This window comes from Venturia canescens, chromosome 7 (genome assembly GCF_019457755.1).
Source record: "Venturia canescens isolate UGA chromosome 7, ASM1945775v1, whole genome shotgun sequence".
Lineage (NCBI taxonomy): Eukaryota > Metazoa > Arthropoda > Insecta > Hymenoptera > Ichneumonidae > Venturia > Venturia canescens.
This window is the reverse complement of record NC_057427.1, coordinates 8818108-8841553: the sequence shown is the minus strand read 5'-3', so window position 1 is coordinate 8841553 and position 23446 is coordinate 8818108. Positions and strand designations below refer to the sequence as shown.

The 23446-nt window shown below is 40.0% G+C and overlaps 3 protein-coding genes across 7 annotated transcripts; 2 read left to right on the top strand and 1 right to left on the bottom strand.

Moving 5' to 3' along the window:
* The first annotated feature begins 4316 nt into the window (after window positions 1-4316).
* slf (C-type lectin domain-containing protein slf) lies at window positions 4317-12842 on the top strand. Its single transcript, XM_043423657.1, has 4 exons — window positions 4317-4476; window positions 4851-4989; window positions 10262-10441; window positions 11988-12842. The coding sequence occupies exons 2-4, from the start codon at window positions 4851-4853 to the stop codon at window positions 12368-12370; spliced, it is 702 nt and encodes a 233-aa protein (XP_043279592.1). The 5' UTR covers window positions 4317-4476; the 3' UTR covers window positions 12371-12842.
* On the bottom strand, window positions 12294-23199 carry l(2)37Cd (general transcription factor IIIC subunit l(2)37Cd). 4 transcript variants are annotated; one of them, XM_043423654.1, is made up of 8 exons: window positions 22667-23199; window positions 15604-15729; window positions 14796-15492; window positions 14032-14607; window positions 13620-13828; window positions 13254-13440; window positions 12963-13155; window positions 12294-12432 (listed from the first exon to the last, which is right to left on the bottom strand). In XM_043423654.1, the coding sequence occupies exons 2-7, from the start codon at window positions 15715-15717 to the stop codon at window positions 12974-12976; spliced, it is 1965 nt and encodes a 654-aa protein (XP_043279589.1). In that variant the 5' UTR covers window positions 15718-15729; window positions 22667-23199; the 3' UTR covers window positions 12294-12432; window positions 12963-12973. The 4 variants fall into 4 exon arrangements, with proteins under 4 accessions (XP_043279589.1, XP_043279588.1, XP_043279586.1 ...); XM_043423653.1 differs by having other exon boundaries at window positions 15604-15889; window positions 22647-23198; XM_043423651.1 differs by having other exon boundaries at window positions 15604-15889; window positions 22667-23198.
* LOC122413360 (E3 ubiquitin-protein ligase MARCHF3-like) lies at window positions 16318-22351 on the top strand. 2 transcript variants are annotated; one of them, XM_043423655.1, is made up of 4 exons: window positions 16318-17144; window positions 18711-18958; window positions 19151-19377; window positions 21513-22351. In XM_043423655.1, the coding sequence occupies exons 1-4, from the start codon at window positions 16964-16966 to the stop codon at window positions 21787-21789; spliced, it is 933 nt and encodes a 310-aa protein (XP_043279590.1). In that variant the 5' UTR covers window positions 16318-16963; the 3' UTR covers window positions 21790-22351. The 2 variants fall into 2 exon arrangements, with proteins under 2 accessions (XP_043279590.1, XP_043279591.1); XM_043423656.1 differs by having other exon boundaries at window positions 16328-17144; window positions 18711-18874; window positions 21513-22349.
* Window positions 23200-23446: the final 247 nt, after the last annotated feature.

Genomic DNA, 23446 nt, shown 5'->3' with positions numbered 1-23446 from the left:
ATAACCTAACAACAACAGTGTTTATTTGAAAATAAACTACACAACTGTTCCAACGGCGGAGCTTGTTGGCTTGTTTGCTTGCTTCGTTCGCTGTGTGTGTCCATACGTACAGGTGCGCCGCGTGTGTGATATTGTTATTAGGCTATTTCGCAATGTGACCGCTAGACGCGCTTTTGCCGGAAGTCAAATAATTTGAGCAGATTTACGTGACTTTATTCCTAACAGAATCAATATCGGTTTTCTCCCGACGCTCGATTAATAATAGTTTTTAACGTTGATGGAAAGAAAATTATTTGCACTGAAGAAAAAGAGCCGCGTATTCCCGTTGATTTTTTTTCTTTACCCTTTCGCGTCATTGACTCTCGCCAATTATTTGGCTTCGACCAGTATCATGACTACGTTAGTCAGTAGACTTGTGCATTGTAATGAACTTCGTCGGCATCGTCACGAAGGAAAGAGCACGTGATCACGTTGAGCAGCATCACACCGCAAAACGGTTTTGTTTTCAGTCATTATGGGATGGGAGATCTCTGTGCCACCTTCTTATTATTCTCGTTCATCATCCTCTCTACGAATTCTTCTGGCAACACACGTATCCTCGAGGCTGATCTAAATTCTTTTCGGATTAGACGTTACGCCGAGGCTGCGAAAAACATTTCTTTTTTTCGCGGTGAATGAAAATGACATAGAATTATTAGACATTTGTGTCTTGGATATAAACTTTGGCTCCAGAGGTCGATCGGTTACTATCTAGGTCTCCGAATTGATCGATTTTTATGAGGACGAATAAAAAAATGGAGAAAATTGAAATTTTGGCAGATTTTAGAAGAATTTGGCAACGATTTCGTCGTGTTGCAAATCAGTTGAGAAATAAACGATTCCTACTTTTGCGTCGAAACAACAAAGAGGGTCAAAATTCGAAGGGGGTTAACATTCAATTGACACGAATATAAAAACGATGTCAGATAAGTTTTCAATTTTCCGAAGTTTCTGAGCGCATCCGGCGTAACGAGATCTCGAGAATCACTCGGTAAAGGCCGGCGCGAAGGTATATGGTTGTTTTGTGGCTGCTGTTTGTGGGATAATAATTCACGGTTTACCATTGTCTTGGTTTCGAGTACAATGAGAGAATAGTGAGAATAGATGTGGCAGCGTCATTTGTGCTCGAGACACAAGAAACTGCACATATATAGAAATATTAAGAAACGAAACATATGTACATATAAAATAGTACTTTGCACACACGTTAGATCCGCTTTCGATCCTTTATCTTTGTCGACCCTACGAACAAGCAGCGCGATGCACCAAATTCTCTTGAAGCATTCATGTCGAGATCCCGTGAATTTTTCCATTCTCTCGTCACGAACACTTTTTTTTATTCAATTATTTTTTTATTTATTTGTTTCTTTTACTTTCGATGCAAAACACGAGAAAGCGATGATAAATTGCGAGCGAGCGATTCTTCAGGTCGTGCTTGTTGGCTCAAAGGGAGAAATCGTATGAAAGAGTCGCGCATGCACGGAAAAACCGAGTGTACAAGTAACAATAATTATTTACTGTTCGGTGAATAACTTAAATAATGAGAAGAAAAAAAAACTCTGAAATCTGACACACAGTTCACTAATGGACTGTGGAAACACGGAGAATTATAAAAACAAAACGTAATCGCGTCTCGAACTTCCTAACCTCTCTAATTCGGCAGTTTTTTCTTCGACCGTTATTCCTAAGCGCGAGTGAAATCACCCCGCCCATTTTATTAAATTCTACTCTCATAATTACCGGGAACTTTCACGTGACAATATATATGACGTCAAGTTGATGAAACGCCGAAAGAAATCAATCCACAAATGTTACAACGGATGCAGCGATCAGCGAAGATGGAACATCCAATTTACGTAAATTACCTACCGAGTTGAGTCACACGCGTGTATATATTATAACACTCCGCTGCTCGTGTACGTTCGTCCGTGTGTCGGCATGTTTTTGTTTGTCTTTGTAATATTCGTGAAAGTGACACGCTCTTGTGCAACTTTTGAACCGCCAGGGAGAAGAGACTACCGATTATTTTACACTCGCGGACACACACGTTTACGAAGTCAACACAAACGGTGAAGCTGACGTTGATCACGCAGAACAGAATAAACCATCGTGATGAGACGAGGGAGACGAAATTTTGATTAATTGACGATTAATAACATGAAAAGTAGTGTGGATAATGACGGGCCGAGGAAAACACGTAGAAAATATTTTCGTCACGACTTATTCGTCTCTCTATTTTCATTAACTTTCTTCGCTCAGTTATTAGGATAAAAACGACGAAGAATGAAGCTTCATTTTACATCGGGAGATGACGATCGTTTCTTCACTCTAATAAAAAATTGCTAATACCTTCGGTATTACAATGTTTATTTACTTTCAAATTTACCGATTTATCGACTCATCAGTTTATAAATTTGTGAATAAAAGAAACGTCTTAGTCGGGAGAAATGTCACGTACGACGTATCGATTTTATTTGCTGCCAAGCTACGGTCATCAATATTCAAGTATTTACGTACGTAAGACAAAAATAATTTGATTCCAGATCCAATTTTTGCACCCCTCTATTCTGCTGCATGACGAAATGATAATAATTTTAAAAAAACCATTCGTTTATATTTATTTGGCACTAGAAAGTATGAATTTTTCGAATTTATTCATTCGAGATCGAAATCTTGAACGTATTTCGAGTCCATGCTAAATATTCGTCGCACGGCTACTTTGCCAAACGAGAAACGAATGTTCGGAAAAAGTATTATTTTAATTCATCCAACGATCAAATTGGCGTGCTACGACGTAGCTGCTTTTTGATTGAACTTGAACTTGACTTGACTTGAAAGCGCCTGGTCCCTGAACCTGTGTGGCTACGTTACGCCGAAACGCCTTTGTCTCATACGTGGGATTAAGTCCAAGTAAAAGTTTGTTGACACTGCACAGAGTGTCCGTCTTGTGTCTAAACTCAAACAAAACTACTAGAATTGCCGTGTACGAACGCGTAAGCGTTATATATGCACGACGATGCATCCTCACGGTCTCGTACAGTTTGATAAACCGAATTCCGCAAAACGTAACGTCCATTTTCATGTACATTAATGCAAATGAGATCTCGTTCGCTCGGTTTTCACGTTTTTGAGGTTAGCAAGTTTATTTACTTCTTTTGTCGTAACAACCGTACAGATTCATTTGTACTTAACGAACGTGGACTATGAAAATACTGAAAATCGATGATAAATTAGACCAATCGAAATGAGAACGAGTGAGAAGGATATCAAACGCATAAACCTTTCAACGAGATCCTGTTATTAAAAGACAAATTTTGATCTCATTATCGCGCCGAACAATTTTTTTTGTTTGTATAGTCATTGTCGCGTCGCTTCTATTTTCAGTGCGGTGTTAGAGTATTCGACAGTTTCGTGAAAGGGCTCGTTGAACCCGTGTGCAATTCGAAAATCGTGGAAAATAATTCCAGAACGTCCGTGAGTTCGTTTCTTTTTCTTTTTTTCCTCATCCTTTAAGACGATCGAGGTCGAGATCCGAGAGGCGCGAGCATCAGGGCCGCTCGTTAGCATCAACTCTTCACGCGAATCCTTTTCTTCATCCTGAGCGCTGCTTACATAATTTAATCTCTCTTCTTACGTTTCTCGCTCCTCCTCTTCTCCGTTTTTATCCTTTTTTATCGCGTTACTTTGCGTTCCCTACGTTCTTTCTCTTACTCTGACTATCTTCGTGTGCGCTCGTGATCGGTCGTTCGCGCGCACGGGAGACCCGAACAACTGCTCGAGTCGATGAACCGCCTATCGTATGATGTTTCGAGGTTACGTTTTTCGCACTGCATATAGCGATTATAAAATCGAACCCTCGGAAACGCAAATGAGCGCTCGTTTTTGTACGTTTTTATAAAAATCCTTTTACACTTCGAAGACTGTGTTTTCGTCATCGCAAGTGAAACCTCGGAGTGCATTTTTTCAAGTGTCGTTTCGGAACGTTTTTTCGTCCCTTTCGTTCGACATAACCAACATTTTTTTGATCCTCAACGGAACACCAATTCTCTGAAAAATTCGTTTGGCTCCCTTTTCTAAAGATCTTTTCAAAACTCACCTTGAGGTTACGCATTTCGAAGAGGCTCGGTCTCGTGTCTCAAAGCGACGAAACCGAGAAGGGACGAGCGATTGATCCGAGGGAGCGACATTACACATCCAATACCTCGTGACAAAACTATCAAAGTAGCAAAGCCGCAGAGCGTCACGAGGTGTAGGAAAAGAGGAGGCACGCAGGCTCCGGTGTGGGACTCTCACGATGGGCTATGGGGCCTCAAACTTCGATGGTGGGGGCCGGATTCCTTTTCTATATAACCGGGAACGTACTCGACAGTATCGCCATATCCTGTAAGTGTTTCACGTTACATTCGGAGCTTCGGAATTTTAATCAATTGCGTCAAGGTGAGTTCGACATCGACGAGCAGTTTTTAAATGCGAAATGATATTTCGTGGCGAGTGTCAAAGTGACGGAAAGTGATAGCTTTTAACATTTCGGACGAGCGCGGATTTTTCATACCGTTTTTTCATCATAACCCGTAATTATTTCGCTCGAATCATCGATATCTTTTTTTCGCCAATTTTTCATCGGAAAAAACATTTTTCCCCGTGTTGTTGTTTTTTCTCTCATTAATTCCGTCGTCTTTCGACAATTGCGTTCGTCAGTTTTTCCTCGAATTCTAACGTTTTTACAACGCCCCTGCTACTTTTTGGTTTCTTTCAAACGATCTGAAGCGGGGATGAGCAGCAAATTCAGATTTTGTTTTTCGTTATTGCAGATGTTGCTGGTACCGCTGGCGACTTTGGCAACCTTAGCGGTGATCGCTAGCGCCGATCCCGCAATCAACGAGGCCAAACCTCACAGCAATCGTCCAGGACGTTTCTTGTCACTTCCCGTGCCCGCGAAGTGTTCGAACAGTGAGTGCCGCTTGAATTACGATTTCAACTATATCATTTTTATGAAATCCAAGTTTTATCATTTTCTTCATCAGCGAAGGAACAATGGGGCGATAAAACGATTTTTTTTCTTTTTTCTTTTTTTTTTTTATCATTCAAGTGTCTCAGGAATGAGAATCGATTGAGAGACCGCAGAATGATAATTTGTAAGTAGTTTAATGGGCAACCGGAAGTCGACGTTTCTGGGAAACTCGGCTCGTAAAAGTCGTCCGAACAAATTTCTTTTCATTTCGAGTGTGTCTCTGACACGAAAGAAAAAAAATGAGCTCGAGGGTCCGAGCTTTCTTCGGAGAGCCTGCTGGGCCTTATCGCCGCGCATGTTTTCGTTCTTTTAAGCGAGTCCGCGCAAATACGACCTGCTCGGTCCTCGAAGCACTTTCACGTCGTCCTGGACGCGAGACCGAGAATAATTCCGCCATTCGAAAAATTCTCAATCCCCCCAGTTCTCATTTAATCCATCATCAAACAAATTGCGAGAATATTTTAAAAAAAAACCATCATTCAAACGTGGAGGATAAAAGTAAAAGGATTTCGACCTTTTACGGATCGTCGCTTGGCCGCGTGTGACGAGCAATTAACTGGAAAATTATTCCCCCCAAGAATTCACATCCGGGTCCACATTCGTCGATCAACTTCTCCAAAATCCCCGTGAATTCAAAGCTTCTACTGCGTTTCGGATCCGCGCACGAGACTCGATTTTTGTTTTCGACTTTTAGTAAATTATATGCGTTCCCACGCAGATAAATCTCGAATATCCAATGCTCGAATTTCCACAGCATTTATTAAGGTGAGAAAAACGAAGCGGTGAGAACGATTGCGGGAGTGCAGCGAAGAGAAATAAACGAACAAGATTAACAAAAAGAAAGGTAGCGCGAAGACGTTGCTGCTGCTGCTGCTGCTACGGGTCGTGGGAGTCGATCGGCGTCGTTGGCGCGCAACTAATGTTGCAATTACCCAACGATCTTTCATATATCTCCTGCGCTATTATGTCTTTCGATATATTTTATAGTCTGGAGGCTCGTGCCACCTTAATGCCACTTGGTGACATAGCTCCTTCTCTTCTTCGACTCGCTCTTTTAAGTAGACAATTTATATTTGTAGGATAATACATAAACTGGAGAGAAAAAGCTGTTTCGATGTCTCCCCCTGCACTTTTGCTCACGCCTTTTTTCAAATTAACGCAGTAATTCAGGATTATCATGATTTTTATGAATTTTCAGTGATTTATGCTTTGAAATGATGCTGAAGTTTCCAACGTTGGAGTTCAACGAAATGATCGAAAAAAATTCTCCAATAATTCCAGTAATTCTCCTATTTTGTTCCCTGCCAAATTTGCGATTCGTAGTTTTTCAAGCTGCACCAACGATTCGTAAAATAAAAAATTGGCGAATTACAAACGTTTTTTTCGTTCATTTCGTTGGACTCCAACGTTGGAAACTTCAGCGTCGTGCTTTGAATGTTTAACGAAATTATTCAAATCGCTTGCGCTGGGTTTATTGAATCTATTTTAAAAACTGGCTCAAGAATCGGCTCTTTTAAAAGTAGATTGAAAATCAAAAACTATCACCGTAACGAAGCTTTTTCAATTGTTTTTCTTAAATTCACGCTCGAATGAAAATCCTGGCTGGAAATAGCCATTACTCGTACCGATTTTCAACGATTCGAGGAAAGCGAGTTTACGCATGGACGAAGAAATTTATTTTCGAATTGCTTATTTTTTCTTACTTTTTTTTTTCTCGTCTTCTTTCCTTTTTTCCCCCAATAGCTCTTTATCACTGTTATCGAAGGACTCGTTCAAATGGATTGTTTTTTGTGTCCACTGACGAAAGTGCGATTGAAATATTCAGCAAAGTTGAGTCGCATCGGAGCCAGTAATTATCATCCGTTTCAAACGATTCCAGTGCTGGTTATTTGACTTACGAAAATTTGGTGATATTTCTTAAGGTCGTTGGGTGCGAGGTTCGATCGTAAAGTAATCGCGAAGACGAACGATCCTTCATTGCTTTCACCACAAATACTGAATCTCGTGGTGCACAACGGAAGACGAATACAAAATGTATTATTTCGTTGTTTATCTGGTCAGGAGAAAGGAATCGTCTCTCGCAAATCGCAATTTAATTCGTAGTATGCGAAGCACGCAATTACGTAAAGAAAACGTGCGAATGGGAGGATGGCACAGTTCAAAGAAACCTGGACAATTAGCCCAATTTTTGTGTTGCTTCGTTTGAAAAAAATCTCAAGAATAAAACGTTCCGTTGGTGTTCTCCATTACCGTGATATTTTTATTCCTCCGATGTAGGAGAGGACTCGACGAAAGGAAAAAACGAAGAGTCGGAGGAAAACTTTTCGCTCGGTCAACGCGGAATTTCGATCAATTTCTCGTAACGTTACGATGACAAAAAAATGCTCGATCCAATGAATAAATCACTCGAAGTTGCAAAACTCGAAATCGAAAAAGCAAACACTTGGATAACGGTCCGAGCTGTGAATTACTCTCGTGCGACCTGGTCCCCTCAGTAATCGTGGCTTTTAACAAGTTTTACGACTCCCCCATTTCCCGAAGCTTAAAATTGGACAACATTTATTCGGAAACTCTGACTCCCAGCGCCGTTTTTGCGAACGTTTTTTATTTCGTTCCTTTTCCAATTCGACGCTACCCGCTGCTACATCAGAATTCCAAATTTATTGTACGCCTTCGTACGTACGTATATGAATATTTTGTTACAAGTCTCTTGGCCATTGCGAAAGTGGGCGAGTGGGTGGGGGGTCTCTTGCGAGGAGAAAAGAGGACGATGTAAAACACATAAAATCTTCCACGAGGTTTTTTCATCACGCGTGTGCTTCATGAGAAAACAAACAAAAAAAAAGAAAAAAAAAAAGAAAAGAAGAGAGAAAAAGAGCTTCGTTTCGCGTCGTCGTAGATTAATTTCCTGCCTCGATTTTTTATCGCGCAACCTTTTTCGTACGTTTCGTTTAATTTCGTTCGAATTAAAGGTAAAATCAGAATCCACGAGTTTCGTAAGACTTTTTCTATTCACACGTTTCTTCAACGCGTCAATCCTCGAAATACTGGCTCGAACCGCGTGCGCCATTACGAGAGAAGTGTCCGGTGCTAACTCCGGCCCCTGCAATTAGCGCTCTTTCCTCACGCGACGCTTTTTATTAAACGCGCATTCGAATCTCGTATTTTTCGTCTGCTGTGGAGCTATTAGACTTTTAAATGATAAACAAGAGGCGTTCGTAAGCGCGGTGAAAGGGCGTTGGTGCACGTTTTGCTTTGTGAAAATTTTGAAAGTACCGAGGCTTCTCTCTTCGATTGTCTGCGGGAAAGATCGTCGCTGCGAGGCTGCAGACAAATCTCGCATTGGATTTCTCGGAGCTCGCCGACCCGAAGGCCGACAAATTTTTCTGGCAAAACACTCGAGCAGCGAATGATTTATCAATTTATTTTATTTCTCAACTCGCAGCGTATTTTCAACGAGCTTGGTATTTTTGTGGAGAGGACAAAACTTGGATTCTCATTGAAACGACAGTGAATGAATCGCTGGCCGCGCGCGCCGCTTGAAAAACTTTCTACTCGTCGTCGATTAATGCGTCATTTATTATCGCGTTTTTCGTTCAGCGCAAACGGTTATGAGAAATCGAAGGATCCTGGTCAAAGTGGCAGACACCTCGAGACGATTTCTCAATGGGAAAGCACGGGGAGGCAGGGCGCGCCTTTGAAGCACAAATAATAAAGTTTACAGGTGACAGCTGAACCCGAGAGACGCTCGTCCTCACTCGAAAAACTTTCGGCGACGTAACGCACTTTCACGCTCGGATTATACGACGCGAATTTAATGCTAAAATCGACCTGTCCTTGACCCTCTTTGCCGGCTATTTTCATTCGGATTAATCGTCACGTTTTCAAGTCCATCGCTCGTTTGTGAGGTGAAAAAGTTCACGGGGAGAACGAAAAAGGGAAAATATGTGGGCTCGACGATCATTCGTCGAGGAACTTCGTACGAATCGCGGACCTTTGTGTGCTGATAAAACCGCGGCGAGAATCCTCGCGTGTTTGATGCGAATCTGTTGCGTGGAGCCGTATCTCGAAAATCGCAGGATCTCTCCATTTTTTTCCATCCTAAAGGTCGTCACTGATTGGGAGAGAAAATTTTCATTCGAGTTTTACACCGAGATCGATATCTTGCGTTGGAACGTAAGTTTTGTTTGGAATTCCTCGGTATATCGAGACTCCGATGAATTCTCAAGGTTTCGCGAATTATGAAAGTACCTTAATTTTCTGTTGAGATTTGACACTTCGATTCTCACAATTCGCAGGATTTTCGCGAGCCTCGCCACGCTCGGAACTCCATCGCGTGTTATGCAAATATCGTGCTATCTTTAGCGACTAAAAATGATGACGATTTGAAGTAAATCGTGGTTAAGTAGATCGTCAGAGTTCACGGTTTTTATATACTCGTTTGACGCGGATAAACTCTCCACAGGAAAAGCCCGGAGGCTCGTCCGGACTGCCAAGTACAACTTTTTCATAACGTACGTTAATGTTGCACGCGTACTGAGTTTCACACGTCGGTTATTGCACAACGATAATCGGTCAACCTGACGCCCTGAGGGAGAGTCACGTGAAAACGTTGCGCGCGGTAGCTCACTTCAAGTTTCTCAGGAATCGAAACCGATTTCTCGAACTCCCCCGGCCCAGACGTTTGCTGGTCTCGTATTTTTTGAGTTTTTCATAAATATAGAAAGAAAATTTGTGTGAAAATAATTAGTGGGAATGACGATGACATTTTGCGAAGGATCGACACCGAACTTTGAACTTTCATATTTGGAGACTCTCATTGGGAGACAGGGCGAGTCAAACAGTCGTTTTCGAAATGGAGATGAAGAATTTACGAAGTCTGTAATAATTGTGAATTTAATTCGGAAGGAGCAACGCGATGATTTGACATTTTATGTGACAGAAAATGTCGCACGTTTCCTCGATTAATTGCTTTCCGTTGTCTACGACGTTCGTCACTTACGAAATGCCAAGAGTTCAAAGGACATTTACGAACAGGACACGCGGAACGTTCGCGAGGGTCGCGGAGAACGTCGTGTTCGGACAATTGTTTCGAGCGTGTGGACGAGATCGTTTGTCACAGATAAATTGTTACTCGGTCTTTTTCTTGGAGATTAGCAACTTTAATCTCGAATATTGAATGATTTTTCAACAACGTTAATTTTGTTTCAGGACCGAAACAGTTCAACTTCAAGGGTCGCAACTACTTCTTCAGCGGCCACGTGCCCGCTCATGCGAACCAAAAGCTCGACTGGCTCGATGCACGAAACACGTGCAGAGAATATTGCATGGATCTCGTCTCGATCGAGTCTCAGGAAGAGAACAATATGGTCTTCAAGCTCATCCAACAAAGTGAGTCGTTGCGTATCCACTTTGATAATTAGCTCACCGAGGTATTCCTTTGGCGAACCCGAATATTCTGCAAATAACTGACTTTAAATAAGAGTAAAGTAAAAGTGCGTGCGAACAGATTGGCGAAATTTCAGGTCAGGTTATCAAACATTTAATAAAGAATAAAAACTTGAAAAATCGTAAAATTCCGTCATCGGAACATTTCTGTTCAATAATTTATATACAGAATAATTTTAAATTCCTAGCGACGATAAAAATGAAGAGTTAGCGAATCTTTAAAGGAGACATTAACGATAATGCGAAAGAAATACCTTAAGATAAATTGAGTGAGATTTATTGATGGAATCCAAAAAATCTAGTTCAATTAGGGTTGCCATGACTTTCCAATTAGAGTCATTTGGTTGCTCGATTTGATTGAATGCGAATAAAATTTCTACGAATTAATACTGCATCGAGGTACGAAATCTATGGCATGGTGTTTAGTAATTTTGCAATCCTCGATAGATGGAAAATATCGATGAATTAACGAAATATTCCAAGTGAAAGGGCAAAAGAATAAGTGTGACTGAAAACTCGGTATAACTCGTCCGTTTTATCGTGGAAGATCGAACGTTCGGGCGAGCCTAAGGGCTCGCTCCTCACGCTCGACAATTTCACTGTTAGAAAGTTTTAACGTTCGCGGTTAAATACACGTTTGGTACACTCTAGCGTGGCTCGCTTTGGACATTCGTTAGCATACTAGGCCACAGGAATACCAAAGACATTTCGCAACGTTTCTTTCGCTCTTATGTATCTCACGTTCCGAAGGAAACTTTATTTCTACAATATTTGGAGGTTCTAGAAGAGAAATGTCAATTTTAATGATTAATCGATTGGAATTTATTCAGTTAATTAATGTGCATGGCTCGACGTAAAATTAGAGTATTAGAGCAGAAAAGTTGGCGTCATTTGAAGTGATGACGATTCGTTGAGCGATGCGATTGTATTTTTTTAGTTGAATTAATAAATTTTTAACAATCAATCGAGCACATAAATCGTCGCGAATTACGTACTTTGAGCACGTTTTATTTATTGAAGAGACTCGATCGTATGCGAGTTGCAGCACGGCGGCGGAAGAGCGAAAGAAATATCGAGAGGTGAATCAGAGAGAGAGAGAGAAAAGTCATAAAATTATGGGGATGTAACACACGATTGGATAGGCGCACACATAATCGGTCAATTATCCAATGGTTAAAGGTGACTACGACGACGAGTCAGATTGCTCTTTCGCCAAGATGAAATGAGGAGACGTCACGTATTACAAATGCGCGTGTTCGCCACATAAAAGTGGGTTGAGGCTAGAGAATCTCATCGTCTACATTTTTTCTTTTCATCTTTATTTTCTTTTTTTGTTTATATAATCGTTCGAAACACCGCGATCTCTCTCAAGATCGAGAATCTTCGGTAATGAACGCGTTGCTTCGGTTTGCTTGCTATTCTGAGAACTTTATTCGTGGATTATTTTTTTGATTGAAATTCGTTTCTAATTGGAATTTTTTTCCCGCAGACGACGTACCGTACATCTGGACGTCCGGTCGACTCTGTGATTTCAAGGGCTGCGAGAATCGTCGCGACCTCGAACCGAAAGCAATCTTCGGTTGGTTCTGGTCGGCGAACCGCGAGAAGATAACGCCGACGAATCAGACTCCAGTCGGTTGGGGCTACAACCCATGGTCGCAGACCGGTCACAAAAAACAACGTCAACCGGACAACGCTGAGTTCGATATCAACGGGACGACCGAGGCCTGCTTGTCGGTTTTGAACAACGTGTACAACGACGGCATCGCGTGGCACGACGTCGCATGTTACCACGAGAAACCCTTCATTTGCGAAGACTCCGACGAGCTTTTGAGCTACGTTGCAAGCACCAATCGTGGAATTCGTCTGTAACTGAACAACCAGCATCCTCTTCCTCAAGAGCTCCTTTTTCCCCGTGCTGAGACTAGAAATATCTGAAATTTCAATCATGCCGAAAGTCGATTATCGGTTCAACAAAATCGTCTTTTTTTTTGTTAACTGACTCAAGTTATTTCTCATTTTTCAATCAAACCTTTCAAAAATTAGTACAACTTGATTGGATTCTCCCACTCCTTCTCAACTCTTCGCTACTTTCCTCCTTTATTTGTAATTTACTGTTATTCATAATAACGCGACTTATTAATTATGTACACCTATTTATTGATAGAAAATTCCATGTCTGCTCTCCCTCTGTATATTTGCAATGAAAAGCACAACTTTAAAACGTATATAATATTATGATGAAGAAACAAATATAAAAACGCGACACACTCGAACGTACAAAACAAACGTTAACAGTGAAATATACGAGACAAAATGAATAAAAAAAAATCTTTATTGTGTAGTCGGAGGGATCGAATGTTATCGCCATCCTCAAAATCACGAAAACCGACAAATATAACTGATCTAATTTTTAATACTTATAATTTTGATGAATAACATTGAGAGAGTTTGTTTTACGTACGGAAGAAAGTGTCACGATGCCGGTGACGAGGAGTTTGTTTTATTCGTCTGCTCCACCGATTCGGCAATTTTCTCATCAGGAGTTTGAGGCTTCTTGCGCTTTTTCTTAGCACGATTTTTCAAAATGTGCGTCGACAATCTGCTCAGGCGAAGGTGATTTTTCGTCACGCGTTTTGGTGGCAGGGCTGTTGGATCTGTTTTTCAAATATTCGTTTTGATTTTAGTTACTTAATAATATCGAAAGTTTGCAAATCTTTTCCTCAACAATTTTCAAGAAAAGTGCAAGACTTACGATCCGCCGGAATATTCATTTGCTTTCTTAGCACGACTCGAACTTGTCTATTAATAATTTCACGACATTGGTCGCTGAATCCGCTTGGAAGCCAACCGTGTTTTTCGTGACATCGCGCACCTGGTGGCAAATGATCCGGCAATTTAGCCAGCATCTCTTGAATCTCAGAAACGTGAATGTCACAGTACTGAAAAAACAACGACAATTAGGAAATCACCTTTGATTTAAAATTTCTGAATAAAAATTTATTCGAGATTGAAAGATCACAAATGTGAGGTGAATGTTCACATCACATTTTATCCCATGTACAGTGATAGATCAATTTGCTGTCATTCTTTATTTATAACGGAGCAAATAAACACAGACCTGATAGAACATTTGTCTCGACGGTGGGACGACACCCTCTCGATATATGTATACACATTCACTAAGCAGTTGATCTTTTTTCCCAATCTCTCTCTGATCTTGCATACTCGTCAGTATCGTCGCACGTGGCTTTATGATTGGGGTTGATTTGTACGGGAGTGTGTAATCCGAAGATGTGCGTTTTCTGTTCACAGTCAATTCCAATCCATCTGTAATGAAAATCATTTAAATCAAAACGGTTTCTTCATCAGATTAAAATCGTTGACTGTTATTTTTTTCAATTTACCAATTGTTTTAGGGAATAAAAATATTTTAAAATTTCCCAGATCTCCTTGGAGTTTATTTACGGATTGATGTTTTGAATGTTTCTTTTCACTTGACAGAGTTATTGTTTGAAGAATAGTTTACTCACGCATGGCTCTCAATCTGTAATCAAGAGTTTGGTATTTTCGTGCTTGGGGATCTTGTCGAGGATCATAACCGAGTTTGACCCACATAGTTCTCCACGGTCCGGTCATGAAGTAATAGGCAACAGAGGGCAATAAAAATTTTAATTGTTCCCCAGAAAATTCGGTAACGTAGGTCAGAGCATTTTTCGACCACACCGGACGTTCCTCGAATATCCGTCGAATGCGTTCCAAATGAGACTTCTGTAGGAATTTTATTCTCAGCGCTGTCTCGATACCCGGAGGTGGTTCGCACGGAGTTTCCGGGGAATCGAAATTTATAAAGTTCGAAAAGCCTGCGAGACGTTTTCGCGTTTTTCCTATAACGTTTTTCGGACCTTTGTCCTTTTCTGTCTTCAAACTCAAATGTTGAACGCTATCTATACGACTGAAAGCCGGGGGAGGCAGAAAATATGGCACTTTTTTCTGTAACCAACGGTGAACCGGAATTTCAGTAGGATAAACCGACTCGTAAATATCTTCTACGATTTTTGGATCCGTAACACTTTTTCCTATTGCCAAAAATTGGAAGTCGCATAGATCTGGAAAAAAATTTAATCTTAGAACAATCACGGTAATATTTATCCAATACTTCAATGACACAAAGTTTTCTTTTTGGCATTTCATCTTATTGAAGTGTCAACGAACTCTGCGTGCAATGGACCGGTTAAAAATTAACTTTCCTTAGAAGCGAAAGATAAAAATCAGACACTGATAATAAAAATCATACTTTGAAAATCAAATTCTGTTTCCACTCGGCCAATAACTTTAGCGTCTGGGACTTGATAACTGTCATCTTTGGAGAAATCCTCAAAACTTTTTGTTGCTCCATTCTCAATGGAATCCTTGGAATTATGATCAACTGATTTTTCTGAGTTTTTTGTATACAAAATTCCTCTTTCTTGGATATTAAGTTCTGATCCAGATTCACTATAGTTATTTTTTTCTGGGACATCGGTCTTAGCTTTGCAGCTAGGTCTCTGCATTTTCTGGTTCTCCGAGGTTTCTCCTGTATTGTTTTCTCCAGATGTGAATTCTCTTCCCAGGGGTCCGAGAAGTTGATCAAGCTGTTCAATGTCGTACGGGCCATGGAATTTGACGTTATCACGTTCTGTTATCATCTCCATTTTTTCCATGTGTTGGACAAGTGATTTTTTCACACGAACTCTAATTAGAAATCCTGCAGTTTCGTGCTTGTCTCCACAAGTTGGTTTTCTATAGCCATCCTGAGGACGGAATCGCAACTCTAATCTGCGATTGGAAGAACTGCAGGCTGCGGATATTCCACCCAAGCCTCCGAGAGTTTCTATTGCTTTTTCAGGATTTTCTACTACTCCAGGATATTTTATGCATAAAAGTTTTTTGTCAAAACGATGTCCCCCTGGTAAAATTGGACCGGTGTATTCCTCATCAGCGTCTTCATCGTCCTAAACAGTTTGGATCTTTTATTTTCTTCCATGCGAGGCTCACTTGTGTGTAAGATAATGTAACTCTTTTGTCATTTATCAATCGTTGACAGGTTCGATTCATGCACTTACGTTTTCATCGAAGCTTTCGTAGGAATCGTCACTGTCAATATCCTCTCGATGTTCATTGATGTTGAAATCCTCGTCGTCTTTATCACTTCCGTCTTCATAATCACTCAGTTCCATACTCAATTGTTACTTAAAAAAATTGTATTAACCGAGTGAGCTTGTTTGTTTACAATCCTTGAAATTTGATTTTTATGAGGTTAAGTTACACAGCACGAGCACGAGGCCGGATATGCGCGTGCGTCGCTATACAATCTTTTCAAGTCACAAAATGCTATCACCTGTTGAAAAGCTGATGCAAGGAAAAAAAGAATGAGTTTGTGGAAGAAATCTCTCCAAGTTTCACAAACTTTGCATTTTCAATTTCATTAATCGATATTTGTTTCAATTTAATGTTTTTCATTTTTATCATAAATACTCGAAAATTAAAGCAAGTGGGATGCGATCGGTACGAGTCTAGCGCTGTTTTCGAAATGTAGAAAAAGCTCCAATTGTTTTTACTCTATTCGAATCCCTATACGATCATTGATATCTCGCAGAAATGTTGATTATCAATTTTGACATTTTCGAGTATTATAAGATCGGGTACCGAAGTACTTTTTTTACCGTGACATAAAAAAAACAAAACCTTGAACAAAGAAATGTGTGTACGAAACGGGGTTTATCTATAAAAACTATGAGTCGGACGGCCGTACTTCCTCGATTACACACGTTCGTTATCCAAGAGAAAGATTACTCCCTCAACCGTCTATTGCTCCCCCCCCGCCCTGTTCATCAGTCTCGTTTCGAACGTAGGTTACGTGAGACTGGTATTTTCGAGTTTCAATTCATCATTGACTTGGTCCTATAATCGTTTATTGAACAGCGACACATAGAAAAAATATCGCGGTTTAATTTTTGATGGTCAAAGTTACATAAATATAATTGCTCTTTTATATTTGTTCGGGTCGCAGAGTAATTACTGAAGCAGCAAAACTGCCGACACACAGACGACCGGTGTTGACAGATTCCGTAGAAGAAAAAAGTTCTCGTACATCCAATGACAATATTTGTCGAGCCACCGTGTCGTCCCAACAGTCCGTAACTTCAAAACATTGAGAGCAAAAATTTGGCCAACGTTCAAATGGAGTCACGATGCTCGAAAAGTTGGAAAGTACAAGCACAAATTAGTAAATAAATAAGAGAGTCCTCGAAGTTATTGGTTCGTTTTTTTTTTCAAATGTAAAGAATAGAAAAAATGTGAAGCAAAACTTTTCGAGTATCGGGAGATAATTCAACATCGACAATAAATTAACGATAAAGAGTTGGGCTCAGTTGGTGCGCGATCGTGCGATAGCTTCGCACGAGAATTTGCAATACTCGAAAAATGACTTCCGGTAATATTTTTTCGGGCTCGATCACACCTGCTGTTGTTGTTTTAACCGAAGACTCGTCGAACCTTGAATATTCGTCGGGATCCATAAGTTTCAATAATAAAAACAAAGAAAAATCTACAGCCGTCGATAAAAGGAGCTCGTCTTCCGTTTATTGTCGAATTTGTCACGAAGGTAAGTCCAACGCGTAGCGAATTTGTGTCCGCTGGAAAGCGTTCGCCATCTGTTGTCGAAACTAAAAAGTTCAATAACTTCGTAGATTTGACAGTTGAAGGAATAATTTTTCGTTCCATCGACCAAAATGACCAGCTGCATCGACACAACGGGTCGTCTCTAAAAAAATATTTGCCATCATTCAACGGCGAATCCGTGAAAACGAATGTAAAAAAATCGTATTGTTACCGCCTCCGGGTAGCGGGAAGACAGTCGCGACAATAATTTCGTAAATTGAAAGAGCAGAGTTCGAAGGGACACGCGAGGCTAATGTTTTAAGAATCGAAGTCCGAAAGCAACGTTAACCTGTACGCGTGCTCTCTGCCTTTTCGTTAATCAATTATTATTATTCGTACGTCTGAGCTTCACGCTCAATCACCCCTGATAATTATCAACTCTGTCGGTACGTGCACGCGTCGAACTATCGCAAAATCATCACAAATATAGCAAATGAATTGTTAGGAAAAAACGAGATGGAAAGACAGCGAGAGAGAGAAGCGCTCGCGTGAGAGGACAGATAACGCCCCACGGTCTTACGACAATCGTCTTATAAGCACACTCGACTTCTTGACGGAACGTTCTTGAACAGATTTTCTCGACTTCATACGATTTAATAAATACTTCAAGATTATTGTTGTCATTAATATTACGCGATAAATCGTCTCCCCTCACTTTCGTAGCCGTTTTTACACGAAGAAAAATAGCGAAGAAGCGATTTCGTCGTGGATGTAATTTCCTATGAAAATATACGTGTCGACTCGTGAGAAATTTTATAAACTTTCGAGTGTTTCATTTAACGCGGGAATTCATCGCGCGTCAATAACAATTCGACCCGTTTACAATGCAGTTTTTTCATATCATTTTTGTAACGCTGTCATCCATCTTAAAAAAACGTCGATTAAAACGAACCTCTATAAATATTGACTCGGCACGTGGTAACGAATATCTATGGATATCAACTGCTTTTTATAAAAACTCCGACCTTGAGCAGGGCAATTTTGAATAAAATGAATTTTCTCCGCGTCACAAGTCTTTGCAGTCAACAATCGTCCAATCCAGTTTGACTTTCCTTGTATCCCAATTGTCCTATTATCCAAACGAAGGTTCGTGCGTTTTAACGACAGCATATGAAAAATACCCATTTTTTAAAACCCATATTTATCTTGTATATAATTGTACACGTTTTTTTTATTGATTCTTTCTACGGTCATAACAAAGTATGAAGTTGAACGCGGTAAGCGAATGGAGGAGATATCGATTGAAAGATTGTCCGATTGTTTACAACGATGGTTATCGGCGGTGTTACGAACGTGTAGAAAAATGCACTCAAACATAATAATTTAATGGGTCAAAGGATTTCGCACAAAGCAATAATTTGAATTTATTTCGCGATAAATGGCGAAGTGCAAACTCGAGCAGGATTTTGTTTCGACCTTTTCAAATCTCTCTTTCATCGAAATTCCTTTCCACGTGACTCCTCTACTAAAACCTCATTTTTCTTTTTTCCCTTGTGGATTTTCATTTCAGACTCGAGTATCGAGGAATTGATTGATCCCTGTTCGTGCTCCGGTACTTTGGCGCTGATTCATTCGAGCTGTCTCGAGAAATGGCTCTCTACGTCCAACACGGAACATTGCGAAATTTGCCAGCACGTGTTTTTCATACGGAGGAAAAATAAATCGATAATTCAGGTGATTGGAGACAACGCGGTCGAGTGGAACCTCATTAAAATAAACGGACAGTCAGATTCATGCGAACACGAGAAAACAATGAAAGTAAAAAAATTCACTTGTTTTTACAAATCGAATTTTTCAGCTTTTCACGAGTCATTTTTCCTCTCGCATTGAACCCAGTTCGTGAAATTTCAATGAAAACATCCCCGGAGCGTACTTTTCTTTGATTATTCAAACTAAACACGTCCAGAAATTTGTCCCTCTTTTCATCACTTTCCATAATTTTCATTGAAGTCGATTTCTATGTGGTCGAGGAGCAAAAACGCGAACGGTGCTCGCGGCATGATGGGCGATCTCATCAGTCTATTTGTATTAACGCCACTGTGCTTAGCCGCAACGTATTTATGCGCGATCGGTGCTTCGGCTTACAAGAGTCTCGGCTTCTGGGAAGGCACTGGATTGGCCGTACTTTGTTGCACACTCGTTGGCACTTACGGTTTATGGTTCTGTGCAACCGTCAGGTAACGTGGATCGTTTTTACAATTTTCCTCAATAAATTTATGAAAATTTCTCTAATGCTGCGTTATTTATATTTTTTCGTCCCTCAGTTTTTTCGGACTCGGCAAATTCGTCGATTTTAACCCTTAACAGTCACACGGGGTATATCGGACCCCAGCCGTTTTTCGACCGACGATGCCAAATAGAAATTTCGAGAAAATGGGACTTGTCGTCCCCTCGGTCGGCAGTTCGAACCTTTGAGAAGAGAGCTTCATCGTTATTATTTGAAAGTGCTCGTTAGTTTAGTTTTGGTAGTCGATCAAGTCAGACCGTGCGAAAATCTGGCTTCCGATCCACCCCAGCGTGACAAACTCAACCCTTAGTGTGCATCTGGGGTCAGGTTGACACCAAAATTTTTTTCTCACATGAATAGCATTTACAGATGAGCATCTCATAAGTAATATTAAGAAAGTTGAAGCGATATTTATAGGACGCCATACGAAAAATACATTAGATTTTATTATTGCAAAATAATGAATTGAAAATTTACGTGAATCTTCTTGAATGGGGCTTAATTAGGTGTGAAAAATTTGAAGAGGTTTCACCGCCTGGTAATCGAGATATTCATTGTCGAAAATGACAAGGTTAAACATGGGCTCTTATGGAAGCCTTCAAAAAATTGAAAACTTCAACAATAAATATCTCAATTTCACGACGGTCAATAATCGGCATATCCCGCCAGAAGTTTAATACTGTCTTAAGCTTTCTCAGGGTGTCTAATTTTGACCAGAACAGAAATTTCATGACTTTTAAGGCTTTTTAAGTCAAGGAACAGGAATTTTTCATGACTTTTCTTATGGTTCTGATACTTTTTATTCATCTTTTAATTATGAAAAAATTCAATAAAAATAACAAAGAAATGATATTTTATTTTGAAACAAAGAATCTTTTTTTCTTACAAACTATTCATTCGATATTCGTTTTTATATCGATGATGAGTATTGACGAACCAGACATTGTCGCCACCCCGCGAATTTTGAAATCATGTTGAAGAAAACCAAAAAATCGACAATGACAATGAGCGTTGCAGAGATCTTAAAAAATCAGGTTGTTTGGTCATTTTTCATGACATTTAATGATTTTTTCAGGTCCGAGTGTAATTTCATGACATTTAAGAATTTTCATGACTTTTCAGGTCGTTAGACACCCTGTTTCTGTTTAAAAAATTTTTATGTGCAAAGTTGGAAAATAGTTTTAACATAAGGTACGTTTCAACCTCCTTAAGAAATCGTTATCCCCTCTTAAAAGTAGGGAGCAAAGCCAACTTCATACTCCAAAATAAATAGACTTTTTGGAAGGGTTGCAAAGTGGACTGTTTTTCCCTTAAAGCATGGACCCTTGTCTGTTAAACTCTGTAAGGATTTTTTTCAAAACTCAATATTTAATTTTTTACGAGATATTTAACCGAAAAAGTGCTTTTTACGCGCACTATCAACTTTGAGCACGTTTTTGAAGAATGAAAAAAGATTTTTTTGGAAATCCGACTTTGCAGCCTCAAAGTTGGATCAATTAACTGCAAAAAGTGACTAAACCTTTTATTCCGAAAAGCGCATAGTTACCGAGATATTCGATGTCAAAAATGACCTGGGCTCAAAGTGACTCCATGTGCACGAAACGTCTCGCTGCGAAGGTGTGCACACTAAGGGTTAACTAATACTACCTGAAAGCGTGATTTCTCAGGTTTATGGAACGAGTTGATTTTTTTTTTTTTTTTTTAAATTGAAAATTACGATTTCTACGTCTACAATCTTTGACATTTTTTTAAATATTAAAAATAACACGAATAGAATAAAATCCGTTATGGTCGTTTCTTAAAAGTTCAAAATACAGATTGCAGTGTTTTTATTTTATTTTTTGACAGTTTTTCAATTATTTATCGTCCCCCAAAGTGAGTGCGACTGTTACGCCAAAAACTTGAGGTGTGACTAGTTAAATAATCGATAAATTTGCCATCGATCGATACTGAAATGAAAAAATAAAATGAAAAAGCGACGAATCCCGTGGAGGAATAACTGGAGAAAAAAAATATGTTTTTTTCTCTCTTTTTCAAGTTCACGCTGCTTCGAACTAATGGAATTATAATTGTTATTGTTTCCAGGTATCATTATCGATCGCTGCAAGAATGGCGTGAAAAGAATCAGGATATAAAATTACTCGTGAAGCATCGCACCGACGAGGAAATAAAAAATGCGATACCGTTGATGAATAAATCGAAAGAGCTGCGAATGCAGGACGAGAACAGCGCCCCCAGACCGATGTTGGCTTTCACGACCCCGCCGCGACGGCATCGTTTCGCCTTTTGGCTTGGGGCTAGTTTTAATGAGACGAACAGAGACCCGGTCTTTCTGGTGCATCAGATGACTACTTTCGTCTGATATTCTTATCCCAATTCTCATTGCTTACATTAAGTAATGCTTTTCATTTATTTCAATTGAATTATTATTTATAACTGAGAAATGAGATTTTTAGTTCGCGGTTATATATTTGGCTGCACTGATACATTTCATTGAATAACAATTCGACTTCGAAGCTTCAACTTTTTCACGTGATTCTCAGCCGTACAAATGTTCGAAAGCGCGAGTAAAAAAAGTCTTTCATAAATGTCGACGCGTTCGATGTGTACCGAATAAAATTATTCGGTCGAACTCGATCTCGTAAATTTGAAATCATGATGATTCACTTGACACGATTATTATAAGCGAGGCTGCTCACTCGAGATAAAAATAAACGAAGGATGGACAGTGGTTTTAGAGTTTGAAGTTGGAGATTCGATCGATGCTTAAATCCTCGACTTTGATGTCGAATTCACGGCAAAATAATACGCTAACAACGGGAGGATAAAGAGGCCGATAGCGAGGCATAACTGAATAATAAAAATGGAAATGAGGCAAGTATGTCGTGGTCGTCAATGTCTACGAGAGACATGAGCGAGGCATGGAAAATTGACCAAGAATCGTAAATTATTGTTGTTCTCCTACCTTATTTTATTGGACAACGATAAACGAGCGCAGTAGAAACGAAATAATGGGAGGAGGAGAGGGGGGAGGCGCCGACGCGAACGGGAGATTGAAAATGCTTTGTGCTGTGACCCCGAGAAGCACGAGGGTCAAAAACAAAGGCGCTAATTATCGAACGTTTCTATAAACTTGTCGCGTTCGAGTTTCGCTTCACCTTTAAACTTCAAGATCTCGCGTGCTGTTAACTTTTAATTCGTTCAATGACATTTGCCTACATTGTTTTCGCATTCATTACCTTCAGTCTCAATGTTTTTATGAACTCAAACCACTCTGTATCATTGTAGACTCAATAATTCATTGAGATTCAAAAGTTGCGGTTTCACCGAGTCGCACTGTCGCGAACTTTAGTCGTAAACAGCTTCGAAAAGAGGCACTTATCGGATGGGTGATCACCACTGTCATTGCTGGCTATAAACCGGCTAGCGCATCGATCGTTTGTCAAAAGTCAATTTTCATCACTTTCCGAACACCTTTCCTCGGTATACTCACTCAATAAACGTTCTTTGAGGTTATGTGCTTTCGTGCGCAAACGCGATCGGTTGGTGCATCGCGAAAGAGCGACGCTCGGCAACTGTTTGGTCTTAGGAGGGCACGGAGACGTGCCACCCCATCACTCAACGGAGCGGGCTAAATTTTCTTCAGTGTTGATAGTAACAAAAAAACAAAAAACTGACACTTTGCTTGAGGCGCTGCTTTCGCGATGGACGTCTCGAGTACGAATTCAGTGCGAAAGCATTTTTCTCTGTTGCGACCAAATCCATGTTCTCAACAATCGAATGAATAAATTCAAACGAAACGTATTCGAAGTGATAAACGAATTTCGAGAGTAAGCAAAAAATGAAAATATGATTGGAAAAAACGAGACGTTACGACATTGCAGCGAACGAGCAATGGATTATCGTTTCATGGGTACGATCTATAATGGCGGCACTCGTTCATCATAAAGTAATGAGTTCGCAGTAAACTTTTTTCGCAAAGGGAACAAGTCAAGGTTATTATTTATTTTCGAATTGTT

What these genes read in the sequence shown, in the direction of transcription:
- LOC122413360 (XM_043423655.1), top strand. Translation starts at nt 16,964, where the DNA reads ATGACTTCCGGTAATATTTTTTCGGGCTCGATCACACCTGCTGTTGTT. An exon ending in AACACGAGAAAACAATGAAA is followed by an intron (nt 18,959 to 19,150) that starts GTAAAAAAATTC and finishes TTTTCATTGAAG; the next exon opens with TCGATTTCTATGTGGTCGAG. An exon ending in TGGTTCTGTGCAACCGTCAG is followed by an intron (nt 19,378 to 21,512) that starts GTAACGTGGATC and finishes TATTGTTTCCAG; the next exon opens with GTATCATTATCGATCGCTGC.
- slf (XM_043423657.1), top strand. Translation starts at nt 4,851, where the DNA reads ATGTTGCTGGTACCGCTGGCGACTTTGGCAACCTTAGCGGTGATCGCT. An exon ending in GCCCGCGAAGTGTTCGAACA is followed by an intron (nt 4,990 to 10,261) that starts GTGAGTGCCGCT and finishes ATTTTGTTTCAG; the next exon opens with GACCGAAACAGTTCAACTTC. An exon ending in CTTCAAGCTCATCCAACAAA is followed by an intron (nt 10,442 to 11,987) that starts GTGAGTCGTTGC and finishes TTTTTCCCGCAG; the next exon opens with ACGACGTACCGTACATCTGG.